This window comes from Salvelinus fontinalis, chromosome 1 (assembly GCF_029448725.1).
Source record: "Salvelinus fontinalis isolate EN_2023a chromosome 1, ASM2944872v1, whole genome shotgun sequence".
NCBI classification, from domain to species: Eukaryota; Metazoa; Chordata; class Actinopteri; order Salmoniformes; family Salmonidae; genus Salvelinus; species Salvelinus fontinalis.
In genome coordinates this window covers 99,037,507-99,059,896 of record NC_074665.1, presented here as the reverse complement: position 1 = coordinate 99,059,896, position 22,390 = coordinate 99,037,507, and the positions used below count along the sequence as shown (strand labels likewise).

Here is a 22,390-nt window from a genome sequence, read left to right as displayed (position 1 = left end):
TACTGTGGGCCCAGCCAACACAGTATAGTTGTGGACCCAGCCAACACAGTATAGTTGTGGGCCCTGCAAACACAGTATAGCTGTGGACCCAGCCAACACAGTATAGCTGTGGACCCAGCCAACACAGTATAGCTGTGGACCCAGCCAACACAGTATAGTTGTGGGCCCTGCCAACACAGTATAGCTATGGACCCAGCCAACACAGTATAGCGGTGGGCCCTGCACACAGTATAGCTGTGGGCCCTGCCAACACAGTATAGCTGTGGGCCCTGCCAACACAGTATAGTTGTGGGCCCTGCCAACACAGTATAGCTATGGGCCCTGCCAACACAGTATAGCTGTGGGCCCAGCCAACACAGTATAGCTGTGGGCCCAGCCAACACAGTATAGTTGTGGGCCCAGCCAACACAGTATAGTTGTGGGCCCAGCCAACACAGTATAGATGTGGGCCCTGCCAACACAGTATAGCTGTGGGCCCAGCCAACACAGTATAGCTGTGGACCCAGCCAACACAGTATAGCTGTGGACCCTGCCAACACAGTATAGCTGTGGACCCAGCCAACACAGTATAGCTGTGGGCCCTGCCAACACAGTATAGCTGTGGACCCAGCCAACACAGTATAGCTGTGGGCCCTGCCAACACAGTATAGCTGTGGGCCCTGCCAACACAGTATAGCTGTGGGCCCAGCCAACACAGTATAGCTATGGGCCCTGCCAACACAGTATAGCTGTGGACCCAGCCAACACAGTATAGCTGTGGGCCCTGCCAACACAGTATAGCTGTGGGCCCAGCCAACACAGTATAGTTGTGGGCCCTGCCAACGCAGTATAGCTGTGGGCCCAGCCAACGCAGTATAGCTGTGGGCCCTGCCAACGCAGTATAGCTATGGGCCCAGCCAACACAGTATAGCTGTGGACCCTGCCAACACAGTATAGCTGTGGGTCCAGCCAGAACAGTATAGCTATGGGCCCTGCCAACACAGTATAGCTGTGGGCCCTGCCAACACAGTATAGCTATGGGCCCTGCCAACACAGTATAGCTGTGGGCCCAGCCAACACAGTATAGCTATGGGCCCTGCCAACACAGTATAGCTGTGGGCCCTGCCAACACAGTATAGCTGTGGGCCCTGCCAACACAGTATAGCTGTGGGCCCTGCCAACACAGTATAGTTGTGGGCCCAGCCAACACAGTATAGTTGTGGGCCCAGCCAACACAGTATAGCTGTGGACCCAGCCAACACAGTATTACTGTGGGCCCAGCCAACAAACACAGTATAGCTGTGGGCCCAGCCAACACAGTATAGCTATGGGCCCTGCCAACACAGTATAGCTGTGGGCCCTGCCAACACAGTATAGCTGTGGGCCCTGCCAACACAGTATAGCTGTGGGCCCTGCCAACACAGTATAGTTGTGGGCCCAGCCAACACAGTATAGTTGTGGGCCCAGCCAACACAGTATAGCTGTGGACCCAGCCAACACAGTATTACTGTGGGCCCAGCCAACACAGTATAGTTGTGGACCCAGCCAACACAGTATAGTTGTGGGCCCTGCCAACACAGTATAGCTGTGGACCCAGCCAACACAGTATAGCTGTGGACCCAGCCAACACAGTATAGCTGTGGACCCAGCCAACACAGTATAGTTGTGGGCCCTGCCAACACAGTATAGCTATGGACCCAGCCAACACAGTATAGCGGTGGGCCCTGCACACAGTATAGCTGTGGGCCCTGCCAACACAGTATAGCTGTGGGCCCTGCCAACACAGTATAGCTGTGGGCCCTGCCAACACAGTATAGTTGTGGGCCCTGCCAACACAGTATAGCTATGGGCCCTGCCAACACAGTATAGCTGTGGGCCCAGCCAACACAGTATAGCTGTGGGCCCAGCCAACACAGTATAGTTGTGGGCCCAGCCAACACAGTATAGATGTGGGCCCTGCCAACACAGTATAGCTGTGGGCCCAGCCAACACAGTATAGCTGTGGACCCAGCCAACACAGTATAGCTGTGGACCCTGCCAACACAGTATAGCTGTGGACCCAGCCAACACAGTATAGCTGTGGGCCCTGCCAACACAGTATAGCTGTGGACCCAGCCAACACAGTATAGCTGTGGGCCCTGCCAACACAGTATAGCTGTGGGCCCTGCCAACACAGTATAGCTGTGGGCCCAGCCAACACAGTATAGCTATGGGCCCTGCCAACACAGTATAGCTGTGGACCCAGCCAACACAGTATAGCTGTGGGCCCTGCCAACACAGTATAGCTGTGGGCCCAGCCAACACAGTATAGTTGTGGGCCCTGCCAACGCAGTATAGCTGTGGGCCCAGCCAACACAGTATAGCTGTGGGCCCTGCCAACGCAGTATAGCTATGGGCCCAGCCAACACAGTATAGCTGTGGACCCTGCCAACACAGTATAGCTGTGGGTCCAGCCAGAACAGTATAGCTATGGGCCCTGCCAACACAGTATAGCTGTGGGCCCTGCCAACACAGTATAGCTATGGGCCCTGCCAACACAGTATAGCTGTGGGCCCAGCCAACACAGTATAGCTATGGGCCCTGCCAACACAGTATAGCTGTGGGCCCTGCCAACACAGTATAGCTGTGGGCCCTGCCAACACAGTATAGCTGTGGGCCCTGCCAACACAGTATAGTTGTGGGCCCAGCCAACACAGTATAGTTGTGGGCCCAGCCAACACAGTATAGCTGTGGACCCAGCCAACACAGTATTACTGTGGGCCCAGCCAACAAACACAGTATAGTTGTGGACCCAGCCAACACAGTATAGTTGTGGGCCCTGCCAACACAGTATAGCTGTGGACCTAGCCAACACAGTATAGCTGTGGACCCAGCCAACACAGTATAGCTGTGGACCCAGCCAACACAGTATAGTTGTGGGCCCTGCCAACACAGTATAGCTCTGGACCCAGCCAACACAGTATAGCTGTGGGCCCTGCCAACACAGTATAGCTGTGGGCCCTGCCAACACAGTATAGCTGTGGGCCCTGCCAACACAGAATAGTTGTGGGCCCTGCCAACACAGTATAGCTATGGGCCCTGCCAACACAGTATAGCTGTGGGCCCAGCCAACACAGTATAGCTGTGGGCCCTGCCAACACAGTATAGTTGTGGGCCCAGCCAACACAGTATAGCTATGGGCCCTGCCAACACATTATAGCTGTGGGCCCTGCCAACACAGTATAGTTGTGGGCCCTGCCAACACAGTATAGCTGTGGGCCCAGCCAACACAGTATAGCTGTGGACCCAGCCAACACAGTATAGCTGTGGGCCCTGCCAACACAGTATAGTTGTGGGCCCAGCCAACACAGTATAGCTATGGGCCCTGCCAACACATTATAGCTGTGGACCCTGCCAACACAGTATAGCTGTGGACCCAGCCAACACAGTATAGTTGTGGGCCCTGCCAACACAGTATAGCTGTGGGCCCAACAAACACAGTCATTAACCTACAGTGCAACTACAAAAAGAGTTTAAAACCAGCTCAGGTAGTACTCCGGCTGCTGATTCTGAGGTGAAGCGACCTACGGTCTCTTCTAGTTCTGTGTCTAGCAGCTAACTAAGTTCTTCTAGTTGGATGTCTAGCAGCTATCTGAGGTCTTCTAGTTGGATGTCTAGCAGCTATCTAAGGTCTTCTAGTTGGATGTCTAGCAGCTATCTAAGGTCTTCTAGTTGGATGTCTAACAGCTATCTGAGGTCTTCTAGTTGGATGTCTAGCAGCTATCTAAGGTCTTCTAGTTCTGTGTCTAACAGCTATCTAAGGTCTTCTAGTTGGATGTCTAGCAGCTATCTGAGGTCTTCTAGTTGGATGTCTAACAGCTATCTAAGGTCTTCTAGTTGGATGTCTAACAGCTATCTAAGGTCTTCTAGTTGGATGTCTAACAGCTATCTAAGGTCTTCTAGTTGGATGTCTAGCAGCTATCTAAGGTCTTCTAGTTGGATGTCTAGCAGCTATCTAAGGTCTTCTAGTTGGATGTCTAGCAGCTATCTGAGGTCTTCTAGTTGGATGTCTAGCAGCTATCTAAGGTCTTCTAGTTGGATGTCTAGCAGCTATCTAAGGTCTTCTAGTTGGATGTCTAGCAGCTATCTAAGGTCTTCTAGTTGGATGTCTAGCAGCTATCTAAGGTCTTCTAGTTGGATGTCTAGCAGCTATCTAAGGTCTTCTAGTTGGATGTCTAGCAGCTATCTAAGGTCTTCTAGTTGGATGTATAGCAGCTATCTAAGGTCTTCTAGTTGGATGTCTAACAGCTATCTGAGGTCTTCTAGTTGGATGTCTAACAGCTATCTAAGGTCTTCTAGTTGGATGTCTAGCAGCTATCTGAGGTCTTCTAGTTGGATGTCTAACAGCTATCTAAGGTCTTCTAGTTGGATGTCTAACAGCTATCTAAGGTCTTCTAGTTGGATGTCTAACAGCTATCTAAGGTCTTCTAGTTGGATGTCTAGCAGCTATCTAAGGTCTTCTAGTTGGATGTCTAGCAGCTATCTAAGGTCTTCTAGTTCTGTGTCTAGCAGCTATCTGAGGTCTTCTAGTTCTGTGTCTAGCAGCTATCTAAGGTCTTCTAGTTGGATGTCTAGCAGCTATCTAAGGTCTTCTAGTTGGATGTCTAGCAGCTATCTAAGGTCTTCTAGTTGGATGTCTAACAGCTATCTGAGGTCTTCTAGTTGGATGTCTAGCAGCTATCTAAGGTCTTCTAGTTGGATGTCTAGCAGCTATCTGAGGTCTTCTAGTTGGATGTCTAGCAGCTATCTAAGGTCTTCTAGTTGGATGTCTAGCAGCTATCTAAGGTCTTCTAGTTGGATGTCTAGCAGCTATCTAAGGTCTTCTAGTTCTGTGTCTAGCAGCTATCTGAGGTCTTCTAGTTCTGTGTCTAGCAGCTATCTGAGGTCTTCTAGTTGGATGTCTAGCAGCTATCTAATGTCTTCTAGTTGGAGGTCTAGCAGCTATCTGAGGTCTTCTAGTTGGATGTCTAGCAGCTATCTAATGTCTTCTAGTTGGATGTCTAGCAGCTATCTAAGGTCTTCTAGTTGGATGTCTAGCAGCTATCTAAGGTCTTCTAGTTGGAGGTCTAGCAGCTATCTAAGGTCTTCTAGTTGGATGTCTAACAGCTATCTAAGGTCTTCTAGTTGGATGTCTAGCAGCTATCTGAGGTCTCTAGTTGGAGGTCTAGCAGCTATCTGAGGTCTTCTAGTTGGAGGTCTAGCAGCTATCTGAGGTCTTCTAGTTGGATGTATAGCAGCTATCTAATGTCTTCTAGTTGGAGGTCTAGCAGCTATCTGAGGTCTTCTAGTTGGATGTCTAACAGCTATCTGAGGTCTTCTAGTTGGATGTCTAGCAGCTATCTAAGGTCTTCTAGTTGGATGTCTAACAGCTATCTAAGGTCTTCTAGTTGGATGTCTAACAGCTATCTGAGGTCTTCTAGTTGGATGTCTAGCAGCTATCTAAGGTCTTCTAGTTGGATGTCTAACAGCTATCTAAGGTCTTCTAGTTGGATGTCTAGCAGCTATCTAAGGTCTTCTAGTTGGATGTCTAACAGCTATTTAAGGTCTTCTAGTTGGAGGTATAGCAGCTATCTAAGGTCTTCTAGTTGGATGTCTAGCAGCTATCTGAGGTCTTCTAGTTGGATGTCTAGCAGCTATCTGAGGTCTCTAGTTGGATGTCTAACAGCTATCTGAGGTCTTCTAGTTGGATGTCTAGCAGCTATCTAAGGTCTTCTAGTTGGATGTCTAGCAGCTATCTGAGGTCTTTTCTAGTTGGATGTCTAGCAGCTATCTAATGTCTTCTAGTTGGATGTCTAGCAGCTATCTGAGGTCTCTAGTTGGAGGTCTAGCAGCAGCCTAAGCTACAGTTGGACGTCTAGCAGCTATCTGAGGTCTTCTAGTTCTGTGTCTAACAGCTATCTAAGGTCTTCTAGTTGGATGTCTAACAGCTATCTGAGGTCTTCTAGTTGGATGTCTAGCAGCTATCTAAGGTCTTCTAGTTGGATGTCTAACAGCTATCTAAGGTCTTCTAGTTGGATGTCTAGCAGCTATCTAAGGTCTTCTAGTTGGATGTCTAACAGCTATTTAAGGTCTTCTAGTTGGAGGTATAGCAGCTATCTAAGGTCTTCTAGTTGGATGTCTAGCAGCTATCTGAGGTCTTCTAGTTGGATGTCTAGCAGCTATCTGAGGTCTCTAGTTGGATGTCTAACAGCTATCTGAGGTCTTCTAGTTGGATGTCTAGCAGCTATCTAAGGTCTTCTAGTTGGATGTCTAGCAGCTATCTGAGGTCTTTTCTAGTTGGATGTCTAGCAGCTATCTAATGTCTTCTAGTTGGATGTCTAGCAGCTATCTGAGGTCTCTAGTTGGAGGTCTAGCAGCAGCCTAAGCTACAGTTGGACGTCTAGCAGCTATCTGAGGTCTTCTAGTTCTGTGTCTAACAGCTATCTAAGGTCTTCTAGTTGGATGTCTAACAGCTATCTAAGGTCGTCTAGTTGGATGTCTAGCAGCAGCCTAAGCTACAGTTGGACGTCATGTTACCTTCATCAGTAAAGAGTACTGTTCTACCTATTAAACACAGGAGACAGAGAGAGACACAGAGTGGCACAGAAACAGATCAAGAACAGGAAAGCAGTTACAAATTCAAGAGCAGGAACAGCTGGTTCCTTTGTGTTGGAAGCTAACAGACCAGAGATAAGTCTGTCCTGAAGGACAATCTGTCCTACTGTACGCACCTTTGGCTTCTAGTTCCAGCTTCTTCTTCTTCGCCCAAATATTATGATAGTTCTCTGCAAGCAGTTCTGCCATAGACTGAAAACAATGGAAAGAAGAAACATTTTAGTTAATAATTAGACTGGTGCTTACTTTGTCATAACCATTAAACACACATCTTAACCATTATACACACGTCACAATCATTATACACACATTTTGTGTTGCAAGTAACACAGAACTTGTAGCATGTCACTCAGAGTATGTGTAGCATGTCACTCAGAGTATGTGTAGCATGTCACTCAGAGTATGTGTAGCATGTCACTCAGAATATGTGTAGCGTGTCACTCAGAGTACGCGTAGCGTGTCACTCAGAGTACGCGTAGCGTGTCACTCAGAGTATGTGTAACGTGTCACTCAGAGTATGTGTAGCGTGTCACTCAGAGTATGTGTAGCGTGTCACTCAGAGTACGCGTAGCGTGTCACTCAGAGTATGTGTAGCGTGTCACTCAGAGTATGTGTAGCGTGTCACTCAGAGTATGTGTATCGTGTCACTCAGTATGTGTAGTGTGTCACATGTCACTCAGAGTATGTGTAGCGTGTCACTCAGAGTCTGTGTAGCGAGTCACTCAGAGTCTGTGTAGCGTGTCACTCAGAGTCTGTGTAGCGTGTCACTCAGAGTATGTGTAGCGTGTCACTCAGAGTATGTGTAGCGTGTCACTCAGAGTATGTGTATCGTGTCACTCAGTATGTGTAGTGTGTCACATGTGACTCAGAGTATGTGTAGCGTGTCACTCAGAGTATGTGTACCGTGTCACTCAGAGTATGTGTAGCGTGTCACTCAGAGTATGTGTAGTGTGTCACTCAGAGTATGTGTAGTGTGGCACTCAGAATATGTGTAGCGTGTCACTCAGAGTATGTGTAGTGTGTCACTCAGAGTCTGTGTAGCGAGTCACTCAGAGTCTGTGTAGCGTGTCACTCAGAGTCTGTGTAGCGTGTCACTCAGAGTATGTGTAGCGTGTCACTCAGAGTATGTGTAGCGTGTCACTCAGAGTATGTGTAGCGTGTCACTCAGAGTATGTGTATCGTGTCACTCAGTATGTGTAGTGTGTCACATGTGACTCAGAGTATGTGTAGCGTGTCACTCAGAGTATGTGTACCGTGTCACTCAGAGTATGTGTAGCGTGTCACTCAGAGTATGTGTAGTGTGTCACTCAGAGTATGTGTAGTGTGTCACTCAGAGTATGTGTAGTGTGTCACTCAGAATATGTGTAGCGTGTCACTCAGAGTATGTGTAGTGTGTCACTCAGAGTATGTGTAGTGTGTCACTCAGAATATGTGTAGCGTGTCACTCAGAGTATGTGTAGCGTGTCACTCAGAGTATGTGTAGCGTGTCACTCAGAGTATGTGTAGCGTGTCACTCAGAATATGTGTAGCGAGTCACTCAGAATATGTGTACCGTGTCACTCAGAGTATGTATAGCGTGTCACTCACGTGCAGGTCCCGGGACAGTGTCACATTGCTCATGTCGATGGGTCTGGGGCTGAAACCTGGAGCTCCTTCGACAGAGTGTTGCTGAACAGAACACAGAGGGAGAGACAGGACTGTTAGCTACCTGACATGTCCTGTAGTCTCAGGACTGTTAGCTACCTGACATGTCCTGTATTCTCAGGACTGTTATCTATCTGACATGTCCTGTAGTCTCAGGACTGTTATCTACCTGACATGTCCTGTAGTCTCAGGACTGTTAGCTACCTGACATGTCCTGTAGTCTCAGGACTGTTAGCTACCTGACATGTCCTGTAGTCTCAGGACTGTTAGCTACCTGACATGTCCTGTAGTCTCAGGACTGTTATCTACCTGACATGTCCTGTAGTCTCAGGACTGTTAGCTACCTGACATGTCCTGTAGTCTCAGGACTGTTAGCTACCTGACATGTCCTGTAGTCTCAGGACTGTTAGCTACCTGACATGTCCTGTAGTCTCAGGACTGTTATCTACCTGACATGTCCTGTAGTATCAGGACTGTTATCTACTTGACATGTCCTGTAGTCTCAGGACTGTTATCTACCTGACATGTCCTGTAGTCTCAGGACTGTTATCTACCTGACATGTCCTGTAGTCTCAGGACTGTTATCTACCTGACATGTCCTGTAGTCTCAGGACTGTTATCTACCTGACATGTCCTGTAGTCTCAGGACTGTTAGCTACCTGACATGTCCTGTAGTCTCAGGACTCTTCTCAGGACTGTTAGCTACCTGACATGTCCTGTAGTCTCAGGACTGTTATCTACCTGACATGTCCTGTAGTCTCAGGACTCTTCTCAGGACTGTTATCTACCTGACATGTCCTGTAGTCTCAGGACTGTTATCTACCTGACATGTCCTGTAGTCTCAGGACTGTTATCTACCTGACATGTCCTGTAGTCTCAGGACTCTTCTCAGGACTGTTAGCTACCTGACATGTCCTATAGTCTCAGGACTGTTATCTACCTGACATGTCCTGTAGTCTCAGGACTGTTATCTACCTGACATGTCCTGTAGTCTCAGGACTGTTATCTACCTGACATGTCCTGTAGTCTCAGGACTGTTATCTACCTGACATGTCCTGTAGTCTCAGGACTGTTATCTACCTGACATGTCCTGTAGTCTCAGGACTGTTATCTACCTGACATGTCCTGTAGTCTCAGGACTGTTAGCTACCTGACATGTCCTGTAGTCTCAGGACTGTTAGCTACCTGACATGTCCTGTAGTCTCAGGACTGTTATCTACCTGACATGTCCTGTAGTCTCAGGACTGTTATCTACCTGACATGTCCTGTAGTCTCAGGACTGTTAGCTACCTGACATGTCCTGTAGTCTCAGGACTGTTATCTACCTGACATGTCCTGTAGTCTCAGGACTGTTATCTACCTGTAATGTCCTGTAGTCTCAGGACTGTTAGCTACCTGACATGTCCTGTAGTCTCAGGACTATTATCTACCTGTAATGTCCTGTAGTCTCAGGACTATTATCTACCTGACATGTCCTGTAGTCTCAGGACTGTTATCTACCTGTAATGTCCTGTAGTCTCAGGACTGTTAGCTACCTGTAATGTCCTGTAGTCTCAGGACTGTTAGCTACCTGTAATGTCCTGTAGTCTCAGGACTATTATCTACCTGACATGTCCTGTAGTCTCAGGACTGTTAGCTACCTGTAATGTCCTGTAGTCTCAGGACTGTTAGCTACCTGTAATGTCCTGTAGTCTCAGGACTGTTAGCTACCTGTAATGTCCTATAGTCTCAGGACTCTTCTCAGGACTGTTAGTTACCTGTAATGTCCTGTAGTCTCAGGACTGTTAGTTACCTGTAATGTCCTGTAGTCTCAGGACTGTTAGTTACCTGTAATGTCCTGTAGTCTCAGGACTGTTAGCTACCTGTAATGTCCTATAGTCTCAGGACTCTTCTCAGGACTGTTAGTTACCTGTAATGTCCTGTAGTCTCAGGACTGTTAGTTACCTGTAATGTCCTGTAGTCTCAGGACTGTTAGCTACCTGTAATGTCCTATAGTCTCAGGACTCTTCTCAGGACTGTTAGCTACCTGTAATGTCCTGTAGTCTCAGGACTGTTAGCTACCTGTAATGTCCTATAGTCTCAGGACTCTTCTCAGGACTGTTAGTTACCTGACATGTCCTGTAGTCTCAGGACTATTATCTACCTGACATGTCCTGTAGTCTCAGGACTGTTAGCTACCTGTAATGTCCTGTAGTCTCAGGACTGTTAGTTACCTGTAATGTCCTGTAGTCTCAGGACTCTTCTCAGGACTGTTAGTTACCTGACATGTCCTGTAGTCTCAGGACTGTTATCTACCTGACATGTCCTGTAGTCTCAGGACTGTTAGCTACCTGACATGTCCTGTAGTCTCAGGACTGTTAGCTACCTGACATGTCCTGTAGTCTCAGGACTGTTATCTACCTGACATGTCCTGTAGTCTCAGGACTGTTAGCTACCTGACATGTCCTGTAGTCTCAGGACTGTTAGCTACCTGTAATGTCCTGTAGTCTCAGGACTCTTCTCAGGACTGTTATCTACCTGACATGTCCTGTAGTCTCAGGACTGTTAGCTACCTGACATGTCCTATAGTCTCAGGACTCTTCTCAGGACTGTTAGCTACCTGACATGTCCTGTAGTCTCAGGACTCTTCTCAGGACTGTTATCTACCTGACATGTCCTATAGTCTCAGGACTGTTAGCTACCTGACATGTCCTGTAGTCTCAGGACTCTTCTCAGGACTGTTAGCTACCTGACATGTCCTGTAGTCTCAGGACTGTTAGCTACCTGACATGTCCTGTAGTCTCAGGACTCTTCTCAGGACTGTTAGCTACCTGACATGTCCTGTAGTCTCAGGACTCTTCTCAGGACTGTTAGCTACCTGACATGTCCTATAGTCTCAGGACTGTTATCTACCTGACATGTCCTGTAGTCTCAGGACTGTTATCTAGAAGACATGTCCTGTAGTCTCAGGACTGTTATCTACCTGACATGTCCTGTAGTCTCAGGACTGTTATCTACCTGACATGTCCTGTAGTCTCAGGACTGTTATCTGTTTGATATGTCCTGTAGTCTCAGGACTGTTAGCTACATGACATGTCCTGTAGTTTTCTCTGACAGGTGATGGACATACTGTATATTCCGCTATGCTGAACAGTCGGTGTCTACTGTTGGGAATGTCCCTACTGAAGTGTGTGAATCAGAGAGGAGATTGGGGACGATCATTGTAAAAGCAACACTAGGAGCAGTATGATACATTAGAATGGATGGAGTAGCAGGAAGTGTGTCATTTAACAGTCAGTACTGTACGTTGTTACTGTAAAGGCTGTGCCTGTCTCCTACCTGGCTGATCTGAGAGATCCTACGTCCTCTGTTGTGTAGGCTGGCTGGGTCTCCTTCCCTGGTCCTCTCTATGCTCCAGCACCACACCATCATCGTCTTCAGAGACTCCTTGATAGGCCAGCGGTAAAACTCTTTATCCTAGAGGGAAACAGAGGAGAGACTCAGAGACTCTTTATCCTAGAGGGACACAGAGGAGAGACTCAGAGACTCTTTATCCTAGAGGGACACAGAGGAGAGACTCAGAGACTCTTTATCCTAGAGGGACACAGAGGAGAGACTCAGAGACTCCTTGATAGGTCAGCGGTAAACCTCTTTATCCTAGAGGGACACAGAGGAGAGACTGAGAGACTCCTTGATAGGTCAGCGGTAAACCTCTTTATCCTAGAGGGACACAGAGGAGAGACTGAGAGACTCCTTGATAGGCCAGCGGTAAACCTCTTTATCCTAGAGGGACACAGAGGAGAGACTCAGAGACTCTTTATCCTAGAGGGGGACAGAGGAAAGACTCAGAGACTCTTTATCCTAGAGGGACACAGAGGAGAGACTCAGAGACTCATTATCCTAGAGGGACACAGAGGAGAGACTCAGAGACTCTTTATCCTAGAGGGGGACAGAGGAGAGACTCAGAGACTCTTTATCCTAGAGGGGGACAGAGGAGAGACTCAGAGACTCATTATCCTAGAGGGACACAGAGGAGAGACTCAGAGACTCATTATCCTAGAGGGACACAGCGGAGAGACTCAGAGACTCATTATCCTAGAGGGACACAGAGGAGAGACTCAGAGACTCATTATCCTAGAGGGGCACAGAGGAGAGACTCAGAGACTCATTATCCTAGAGGGGCACAGAGGAGAGACTCAGAGACTCTTTATCCTAGAGGGACACAGAGGAGAGACTCAGAGACCCCTTGATAGGCCAGCGGTACAACTCTTTATCCTAGAGGGACATAGAGGAGAGACTCAGAGACTCATTGATAGGCCAGAGGTAAAACTCTTTATCCTAGAGAGGGACAGAGGAGAGACTCAGAGACTCTTTATCCTAGAGGGGGACAGAGAGACTCAGAGACTCCTTGATAGGCCAGCGGTACAACTCTTTATCCTAGAGGGACACAGAGGAGAGACTCAGAGACTCATTATCCTAGAGGGACACACAGAGAGACTCAGAGACTCTTTATCCTAGAGGGACACAGAGGAGAGACTCAGAGACTCATTATCCTAGAGGGACACAGAGAGAGACTCAGAGACTCATTATCCTAGAGGGACACAGAGGAGAGACTCAGAGACTCTTTATCCTAGAGGGACACAGAGGAGAGACTCAGAGACTCTTTATCCTAGAGGGACACAGAGAGAGACTCAGAGACTCATTATCCTAGAGGGACACAGAGGAGAGACTCAGAGACTCTTTATCCTAGAGGGACACAGAGGAGAGACTCAGAGACTCTTTATCCTAGAGGGACACAGAGAGACTCAGAGACTCTTTATCCTAGAGGGACAAAGAGGAGAGACTCAGAGACTCATTATCCTAGAGGGACACAGAGGAGAGACTCAGAGACTCTTTATCCTAGAGGGACACAGAGGAGAGACTCAGAGACTCTTTATCCTAGAGGGACACAGAGGAGAGACTCAGAGACTCCTTGATAGGCCAGCGGTAAACCTCTTTATCCTAGAGGGACACAGAGGAGAGACTCAGAGACTCATTATCCTAGAGGGACACAGAGGAGAGACTCAGAGACTCTTTATCCTAGAGGGACACAGAGGAGAGACTTCTTGATAGGCCAGCGGTAAACCTCTTTATCCTAGAGGGACACAGAGGAGAGACTCAGAGAGAGACTGGAGGGCAGAAAGAAACCTCTTTATCCTACAGTACAGTAGAGGAGACAAATAGAGAGACTGTGTCTGACCTGGTTGCTGATGAACTGTGTCTGACCTGGTTGTTGATGAACTGTGTCTGGCCTGGTTGTTGATGAACTGTGTCTGACCTGGTTGTTGATGAACTGTGTCTGAACTGACCTGGTTGTTGATGAACTGTGTCTGAACTGACCTGGTTGTTGAACTGTGTCTGACCTGGTTGGTGATGAACTGTGTCTGACCTGGTTGGTGATGAACTGTGTCTGACCTGGTTGTTGATGAACTGTGTCTGACCTGGTTGCTGATGAACTGTGTCTGACCTGGTTGGTGATGAACTGTGTCTGACCTGGTTGGTGATGAACTGTGTCTGATCTGGCCTGGTTGTTGATGAACTGTGTCTGACCTGGTTGCTGACTAACAAATGATACAACCCAGTCTAGTGTTCCAGTACGGTCTTACCTTCTCTGACAGCCCTTTATAGGGCTTGAGGAGAGGGTGGGCTTTAGAGACCTCACAGACCTTGTCCCCGTGAACCCAACCGTTGGAAAACTGAGACAGACGAGAGAGACACATAGGAGAGAGAGAGTCATGATCAATTAATGAATGGATCAATGACTGAATCAATGAATCAATGGCTGAATCAATGAATCAATGGCTGAATCAATGAATCAATGGCTGAATCAATGAAGCAATGGCTGAATCAATTAATCAATGGCTGAATCAATGAATCAATGACTGAATCGTTGAATCAATGGCTGAATCAATGAATCAATGGCTGAATCAATGGCTGAATCAATGAATCGATGACTGAATCAATGAATCAATGGCTGAATCAATGAATCAATGGCTGAATCAATGAATCAGTGACTGAATCAGTGAATCAACGGCTGAATCAATGAATCAATGGCTGAATCAATGAATCAATGACTGAATCAATGAATCAATGACTGAATCGATGAATGCACTTCATCAATCAATCAAGGAGCAAGAGACAACCCCTCACCTTGTCCATGGACCACTTGTCATGGGAATGCTCGGCATATTTATTAACAAAGTAATCCAGCTTCTCCGGGACGTTCACACTGGTCACAGCAGGAACACAAAAGATGTACAACAAGCATCACTGTTAACGCCCCCATCCGAAAGAAGAGAATATCTCGATGTATTCAGACTGAATCAACTGAATCAACTGAATCAACTGAATCAACTGAATCAACCGAATCAACTGAATCAACTGAATCAACTGAATCAACTGAATCAACTGAATCAACTGTGTCTTACTTGGTGGTGTCTGCAGGCTGTGGGTTGAAGTTTCCCTCCGCGTCCATAGAGGACTGTTTCTCCATCACGGCCACGTAGTTACTCTCCATGTAGTCAGGTGGTAGTGCCCCGGCTACGGCACTTAGACACGGCAGAGCTAGCTTAAACAGCTCCTGATCATACCTCTGGAGAGAGAGGAGACCGCTACATATGAAGAGAGAGTGTGTGTGTGTGTGTGTGTGTGTGTGTGTGTGTGTGTGTGTGTGTGTGTGTGTGCGTGTGCGTGTGCGTGTGTGTGTGTGTGTAGTCAGGAACCACAGCACTCAGACACGGCAGAGACAGTTTAAACATCATACCTGTGGTCGGGGTCAAAAGGCTAATATGAAGCTTTGTCTCGACATAAAACACGAATCCCTTTATAACCCAGTGGTGGACAAGACGATGTAAGTGAAGTTACAAGGTGTATTGTATTCCAACTGTATGTATTGAGAGGGTATGTTAGTATGGTGATGCTTCCCACTGACCACTAGAGGGCACTAAATCATCACAATCTCAGCATCTTCAATAGGTACAACACCGCGATAAGCACAGTAGATGGGCTGAATACCACAGTACATGTAGTCCACAGGAGGTTGGTGACACCTTCATTTTTTTGGGAGGATGGGGCTCGTGGTAATGTCTGGAGCGGGAATCGGTGGAACGGTATCAAATACATCGGACGTGTGGTTTCCACGGTTTCCAGGTGTTCGATGCCATTCCCTTGACTCCGTTGCAGACATTATTATGAGCCTGTCCTCCTCCCCTCACCAGCCTCCACTGGATGTAGTCTGTACCTTACGAGACAGAGCGTCGAAGATGCCCCAGAACAGCTTCCTGGAGAGATGCAGCTCTTCGTCCGACGACGCCCCAAAGCTCCCCCAGCCGCCCGTCAGACAGTAGTACTTCCAGCAACGCTCGTAGTGATTGGTCAACAGCTGAAACATCAAGATCAACAGTCTACAATAGTGCTCAAAGATACATGATTACTGAACACCTCAGAAACACACACACACACAATACTATAATGAGGTTGGATGAGGAGGTTGGAGGAGGAGGATGAGGTTGGAGGAGGAGGATGGAGGAGGGAGGAGGGAGGGAAGGAAGGAGGGAGGAGGAGAGAGGAGGAGGAAGGAGGGAGGGAAGGAAGGAGGGAGGAGGAGGTTGGAGGAGGGAGGAGGGAGGAGGAGGTTGGAGGAGGGAGAAGGGAGGAGGAGGTTGGAGGAGGGAGAAGGGAGGAGGAGGTTGGAGGAGGGAGGAGGGAGGAGTAGGTTGGAGGAGGGAGGAGGGAGGAGGAGGGAGGAGGAGGGAGAAGGAGGGAGAAGGGAGGAGGAGGGAGGAGGGAGGAGGAGGGTGGAGGAGGGAGGATGTTGGAGGAGGATGAGTGAGGTTGGAGGGGGAGGTTGGAGGAGGGAGGGAGGGAAGGAGGGAGGAGGAGGTTGGAGAAGGAGGTCGGAGGAGGAGGATGAGGTTGGAAAAGGAGGATGAGGTTGGAGGAGGAGTTTGGATGAGGTTGGAGGAGGAGGATGAGGTTGGAGGAGGAGGAGGTTGGAGGAGGAGGTTGAATGAGATTGGAGGGGGAGGTTGGAGGATGAGGTTGGAGGGGGAGGTTGTAGGATGAGGTTGGAGGAGGAGGTTGGAAGATGAGGTTGAAGAAGGGAGGGAGGGAAGGAAGGAAGGAGGATGAGGTTGGAGGAGGAGGACATTGTGTCAGGAGGTTAGCCTCATGGCGGGCTACAGAGAAGAAGACCTAATGAAACCTTGAGAGGCATCTTGGTGTGTTCGTTGAGGAGAGGAACATCAAACACCAAGCGTCTCAGCAGGTGCTGCATCATGGACGGCCTCAGCTGACTGCCAACACACACACACACACACACACACACACACACACACACACACACACACACACACACACACACACACACACACACACACACACACACACACACACACACACACACACACACACACACGTGGAGGATTATTAAAAGACCACTACCATAGAAGTAGGAAAGTGTACCCCTAACATCCCTTAACCACACCTACAGATGTAGGATCATGATTTGAGCTAGTTTGCTACAGCAGGAAAATAATCCTGAAGTAACAGGAAATGTGAATTATTATGTAGATTATAATAAATGGACATTATTGTAGGGGTTGATAATCTAGTCTGACATTTCTAATTCGAAATTACAAACTTCAGAAGCCTTTAAAAACCTCAAATACACTACAAGTTTTTAATTTCCTGCATTGCAGGAAAGTTCTCCTGCAACAGGATGATCAAATGAAGATCCTACATCTGTAGCCAGAAGACAGATAGTCACATAGTGTTTCCATCCTTACAGTTGTATCCGTCCCTGACCCACATGTAGCCAGTCAACTATACTAGCAGAGAGTAAACCAAAAGCCATTCCTAACCCACAACTATACTAGCAGAGAGTAAACCAAAAGCCATTCCTAACCCACAAATATACTAGCAGAGAGTAACCAAAAGCTATCCCTAACCCACAAGTAGCCAGACAAATATACTAGCAGAGAGTAACCCAAAGCTATCCCTAACCCACAAATATACTAGCAGAGAGTAACCAAAAGCCATTCCTTACCCACAAATATACTAGCAGAGAGTAACCAAAAGCCATTCCTAACCCACAAATATACTAGCAGAGAGTAACCCAAAGCTATCCCTTACCCACATGTAGCCAGTCAACTATACTAGCAGAGAGTAACCAAAAGCCATTCCTTACCCACAAATATACTAGCAGAGAGTAACCCAAAGCTATCCCTTACCCACATGTAGCCAGTCAACTATACTAGCAGAGAGTAACCAAAAACCATTCCTAACCCACAAATATACTAGCAGAGAGTAACCCAAAGCTATCCCTGACCCACAAGTAGCCAGACAAATATACTAGCAGAGAGTAACCAAAAGCCATTCCTTACCCACAGGTAGCCAGTCAACTATACTAGCAGAGAGTAACCAAAAGCCATTCCTAACCCACAACTATACTAGCAGAGAGTAACCAAAAGCCATTCCTTACCCACAAATATACTAGCAGAGAGTAACCAAAAGCCATTCCTAACCCACAAATATACTAGCAGAGAGTAACCCAAAGCCATTCCTTACCCATAAATATACTAGCAGAGAGTAACCCAAAGCCATTCCTTACCCACAGGTAGCCAGTCAACTATACTAGCAGAGAGTAACCAAAAGCCATTCCTAACCCACATGTAGCCAATCAAATATACTAGCAGAGAGTAACCAAAAGCCATTCCTAACCCACAAGTAGCCAGTCAACTATACTAGCAGAGAGTAACCCAAAGCCATTCCTTACCCACAAATATACTAGCAGAGAGTAACCCAAAGCCATTCCTAACCCACAAATATACTAGCAGAGAGTAACCCAAAGCCATCCCTAACCCACAACTATACTAGCAGAGAGTAACCCAAAGCCATTCCTTACCCACAAATATACTAGCAGAGAGTAACCAAAAGCCATCCCTTACCCACAAATATACTAGCAGAGAGTAAACCAAAAGCCATTCCTAACCCACAACTATACTAGCAGAGAGTAACCAAAAGCCATTCCTTACCCATAAATATACTAGCAGAGAGTAACCCAAAGCCATTCCTAACCAACAGGTGGCCAGTCAACTATACTAGCAGAGAGTAACCAAAAGCCATTCCTAACCAACAGGTAGCCAGTCAAATATACTAGCAGAGAGTAACCAAAAGCCATTCCTTACCCACAAGTAGCCAGCCAAATATACTAGCAGAGAGTAACCAAAAGCCATTCCTTACCCACAAATATACTAGCAGAGAGTAACCCAAAGCCATTCCTTACCCACAAGTAGCCAGCCAAATATACTAGCAGAGAGTAACCCAAAGCCATTCCTTACCCACAAATATACTAGCAGAGAGTAACCCAAAGCCATTCCTTACCCACAAATATACTAGCAGAGAGTAACCAAAAGCCATTCCTTACCCACAGGTGGCCAGTCAACTATACTAGCAGAGAGTAACCAAAAGCCATCCCTTACCCACAGGTGGCCAGCAGACATTCCTCGATGGCGTCTCTCTGCGCCTTGGTGAGGCAGCATCCCTTAGAGAGACGGTAGACGGTGTGAAGTAGAGAGTCTATGAGCGAGGCGTAGGGCTCTGTCCCAGCGAACAGCGGGGCACATTTAGTGAGCAGGGGCAGAACCGCTGTACACAGGTACCTGTTGAGGGCCAGGGCCATGTCTGTAGCGCTCAGAGCAGCCTGGGGAGAGAAACATAGAGACAGCACAGGGACAAGGTTAGGGTCAGCAGGGGCTTATTAACCAGGGGGGTAGACTGGAGGAGCAGAAACATGGAGTACTAGACAGCAACAGAGAGAGAAATTAGACTTCTCTGAGCACTAGACACCAACAGAGAGAGAAATTAGACTCTGAGGACTAGACACCAACAGAGAGAGAAATTAGACTTCTCTGAGGACTAGACACCAACAAAGAGAGAAATTAGACTTCTCTGAGCACTAGACACCAACAGAGAGAGAAATTAGACTTCTCTGAGCACTAGACACCAACAGAGAGAGAAATTAGACTTCTCTGAGCACTAGACACCAACAGAGAGATAAATTAGACTTCTCTGAGGACTAGACACCAACAGAGAGAGAAATTAGACTTCTCTGAGCACTAGACACCAACAGAGAGAGAAATCAGACTTCTCGGATTAGACTTTTAGACTGTTGATTGTGCATGCAGTCAACAACAAAACAGGTCCTCACTACTACGCCATCTTGGGAAGTCTATTCAAAGAAACAGGGTCTCTCTCTCACCGGGTCCAGGGAGGCAGGAGGTCAGACAGGAAGCCCACCTCCATATATATGTATATATAATATAGACTCACTACTAACTACAGGGTTAGAGACTCACTGTGTCTACAGGGTTAGAGACTCACTGTGTCTACAGGGGTACAGACTCACTGTGTCTACAGGGTTAGAGACTCACTGTGTCTACAGGGTTACAGACTCACTGTGTCTACAGGGTTAGAGACTCACTGTGTCTACAGGGTTAGAGACTCACTGTGTCTACAGGGTTAGAGACTCACTGTGTCTACAGGGTTAGATACTCACTGTGTCTACAGGGTTAGAGACTCACTGTGTCTACAGGGTTAGAGACTCACTGTGTCTACAGGGTTAGAGACTCACTGTGTCTACAGGGTTAGAGACTCACTGTGTCTACAGGGTTAGAGACTCACTGTGTCTACAGGGTTAGAGACTCACTGTGTCTACAGGGTTAGAGACTCACTGTGTCTACAGGGTTAGAGACTCACTGTGTCTACAGGGTTAGAGACTCACTGTGTCTACAGGGTTAGAGACTCACTGTGTCTACAGGGTTAGAGACTCACTGTGTCTACAGGGTTACAGACTCACTGTGTCTACAGGGTTACAGACTCACTGTGTCTACAGGGTTAGAGACTCACTGTGTCTACAGGGTTACAGACTCACTGTGTCTACAGGGTTACAGACTCACTGTGTCTACAGGGTTACAGACTCACTGTGTCTACAGGGTTAGAGACTCACTGTGTCTACAGGGTTAGAGACTCACTGTGTCTACAGGGTTAGAGACTCACTGTGTCTACAGGGTTAGAGACTCACTGTGTCTACAGGGTTACAGACTCACTGTGTCTACAGGGTTAGAGACTCACTGTGTCTACAGGGTTAGAGACTCACTGTGTCTACAGGGTTACAGACTCACTGTGTCTACAGGGTTACAGACTCACTGTGTCTACAGGGTTAGAGACTCACTGTGTCTACAGGGTTAGAGACTCACTGTGTCTACAGGGTTAGAGACTGTGTCTATAAGGTTAGGGTTAGAGACTCACTGTGTCGAGCGAGGCAGCAGCCCTGAGGTCAGGCAGGAAGCCCACCTCCAGCAGATGAAGCAGGAAGTTCTGGTCCTCTATCCCGTAGACCCGGTCCAGGAACAGCACCATGGCTGCCTTGTGGTCCGGACAGAACCCAGCTGACATATCAGGCTCCACCACTGACCCATCTGGATACACATAACAGACAGGCCAGGGTCAGACAGGCCAGGCTAGAGACTGGATACACATAACAGACAGGCCAGAGTCAGATGGGGCGGCAGGGTAGCCTAGTGGTTAGAGTGTTGGACTAGTAACCGAAAGGTTGCAAGTTCAAATCCCCGAGCTGACGAGGTACAAATCTGTCATTCTGCCCCTGAACAGGCAGTTAACCCACTGTTCCCCGGTAGGCCGTCATTGAAAATAAGAATTAGTTCTTAACTGACTTGACTAGTTAAATAAAGGTTACATAAATAAATAAAATTGTCAGGTTCAACTATTGACTTGAGACTATATTTTAGGTCAGTTTAACAGAGTAGTGGAGGGTTTTAGGTCAGTTTAACAGAGTAGTGGAGGGTTTTAGGTCAGTTTAACAGAGTAGTGGAGGGTTTTAGGTCAATTTAACAGAGTAGTGGAGGGTTTTAGGTCAGTTTAACAGAGTAGTGGAGGGTTTTAGGTCAGTTTAACAGTGTAGTGGATGGTTTTAGGTCAGTTTAACAGAGTAGTGGAGGGTTTTAGGTCAGATTAACAGAGTAGTGGAGGGTTTTAGGTCAGTTTAACAGAGTAGTGGAGGGTTTTAGGTCAGTTTAACAGTGTAGTGGATGGTTTTAGGTCAGTTTAACAGAGTAGTGGATGGTTAACAGAGTAGTGGATGGTTTTAGGTCAGTTTAACAGAGTAGTGGAGGGTTTTAGGTCAGTTTAACAGAGTAGTGGAGGGTTTTAGGTCAGTTTAGGTCAGTTTAACAGAGTAGTGGAGGGTTTTAGGTCAGTTTAACAGAGTAGTGGATGGTTTTAGGTCAGTTTAACAGAGTAGTGGAGGGTTTTAGGTCAGTTTAACAGATTAGTGGAGGGTTTTAGGTCAGTTTAACAGAGTAGTGGAGGGTTGTAGGTCAGTTTAACAGAGTAGTGGAGGGTTTTAGGTCAGTTTAACAGAGTAGTGGAGGGTTTTAGGTCAGTTTAACAGATTAGTGGAGGGTTTTAGGTCAGTTTAACAGAGTAGTGGATGGTTTTAGGTCAGTTTAACAGAGTAGTGGAGGGTTTTAGGTCAGTTTAACAGAGTAGTGGATGGTTTTAGGTCAGTTTAACAGAGTAGTGGAGGGTTTTAGGTCAGTTTAACAGAGTAGTGGATGGTTTTGGGTCAGTTTAACAGAGTAGTGGAGGGTTTTAGGTCAGTTTAACAGAGTAGTGGAGGGTTTTAGGTCAGTTTAACAGAGTAGTGGATGGTTTTAGGTCAGTTTAACAGAGTAGTGGATGGTTTTAGGTCAGTTTAACAGAGTAGTGGAGGGTTTTAGGTCAGTTTAACAGAGTGGTGGATGGTTTTGGGTCAGTTTAACAGAGTAGTGGAGGGTTTTAGGTCAGTTTAACAGAGTAGTGGATGGTTTTAGGTCAGTTTAACAGAGTAGTGGAGGGTTTTAGGTCAGTTTAAGTAGTGGAGGGTTGTAGGTCAGTTTAACAGAGTAGTGAATGGTTTTAGGTCAGTTTAACAGAGTAGTGGAGGGTTTTAGGTCTGTTTAACAGAGTAGTGGAGGGTTTTAGGTCAGATTAACAGAGTAGTGGAGGGTTTTAGGTCAGTTTAACAGAGTAGTGGATGGTTTTAGGTCTGTTTAAC

The 22,390-nt window shown here is 47.2% G+C and overlaps 1 protein-coding gene across 1 annotated transcript in view; it reads right to left on the bottom strand.

Moving 5' to 3' along the window:
- The window catches only part of LOC129865170 (ryanodine receptor 2-like), a 31,068-nt gene extending 10,288 nt beyond the window's left edge, over window positions 1-20,780 (bottom strand). Inside the window, exons 1-10 of the mRNA XM_055937695.1 lie at window positions 20,584-20,780; window positions 18,756-18,976; window positions 16,478-16,568; window positions 15,515-15,655; window positions 14,703-14,866; window positions 14,425-14,503; window positions 13,881-13,970; window positions 11,575-11,712; window positions 8,200-8,280; window positions 6,729-6,804 (exon numbers count right to left, since the gene is read on the bottom strand). Of these exons, the coding sequence (XP_055793670.1) occupies window positions 6,729-6,804; window positions 8,200-8,280; window positions 11,575-11,712; window positions 13,881-13,970; window positions 14,425-14,503; window positions 14,703-14,866; window positions 15,515-15,655; window positions 16,478-16,568; window positions 18,756-18,976; window positions 20,584-20,730 (1,228 nt within the window). The 5' untranslated portion in view covers window positions 20,731-20,780. The remainder of the gene's footprint in view (window positions 1-6,728; window positions 6,805-8,199; window positions 8,281-11,574; window positions 11,713-13,880; window positions 13,971-14,424; window positions 14,504-14,702; window positions 14,867-15,514; window positions 15,656-16,477; window positions 16,569-18,755; window positions 18,977-20,583) is intronic.
- Window positions 20,781-22,390: the final 1,610 nt, after the last annotated feature.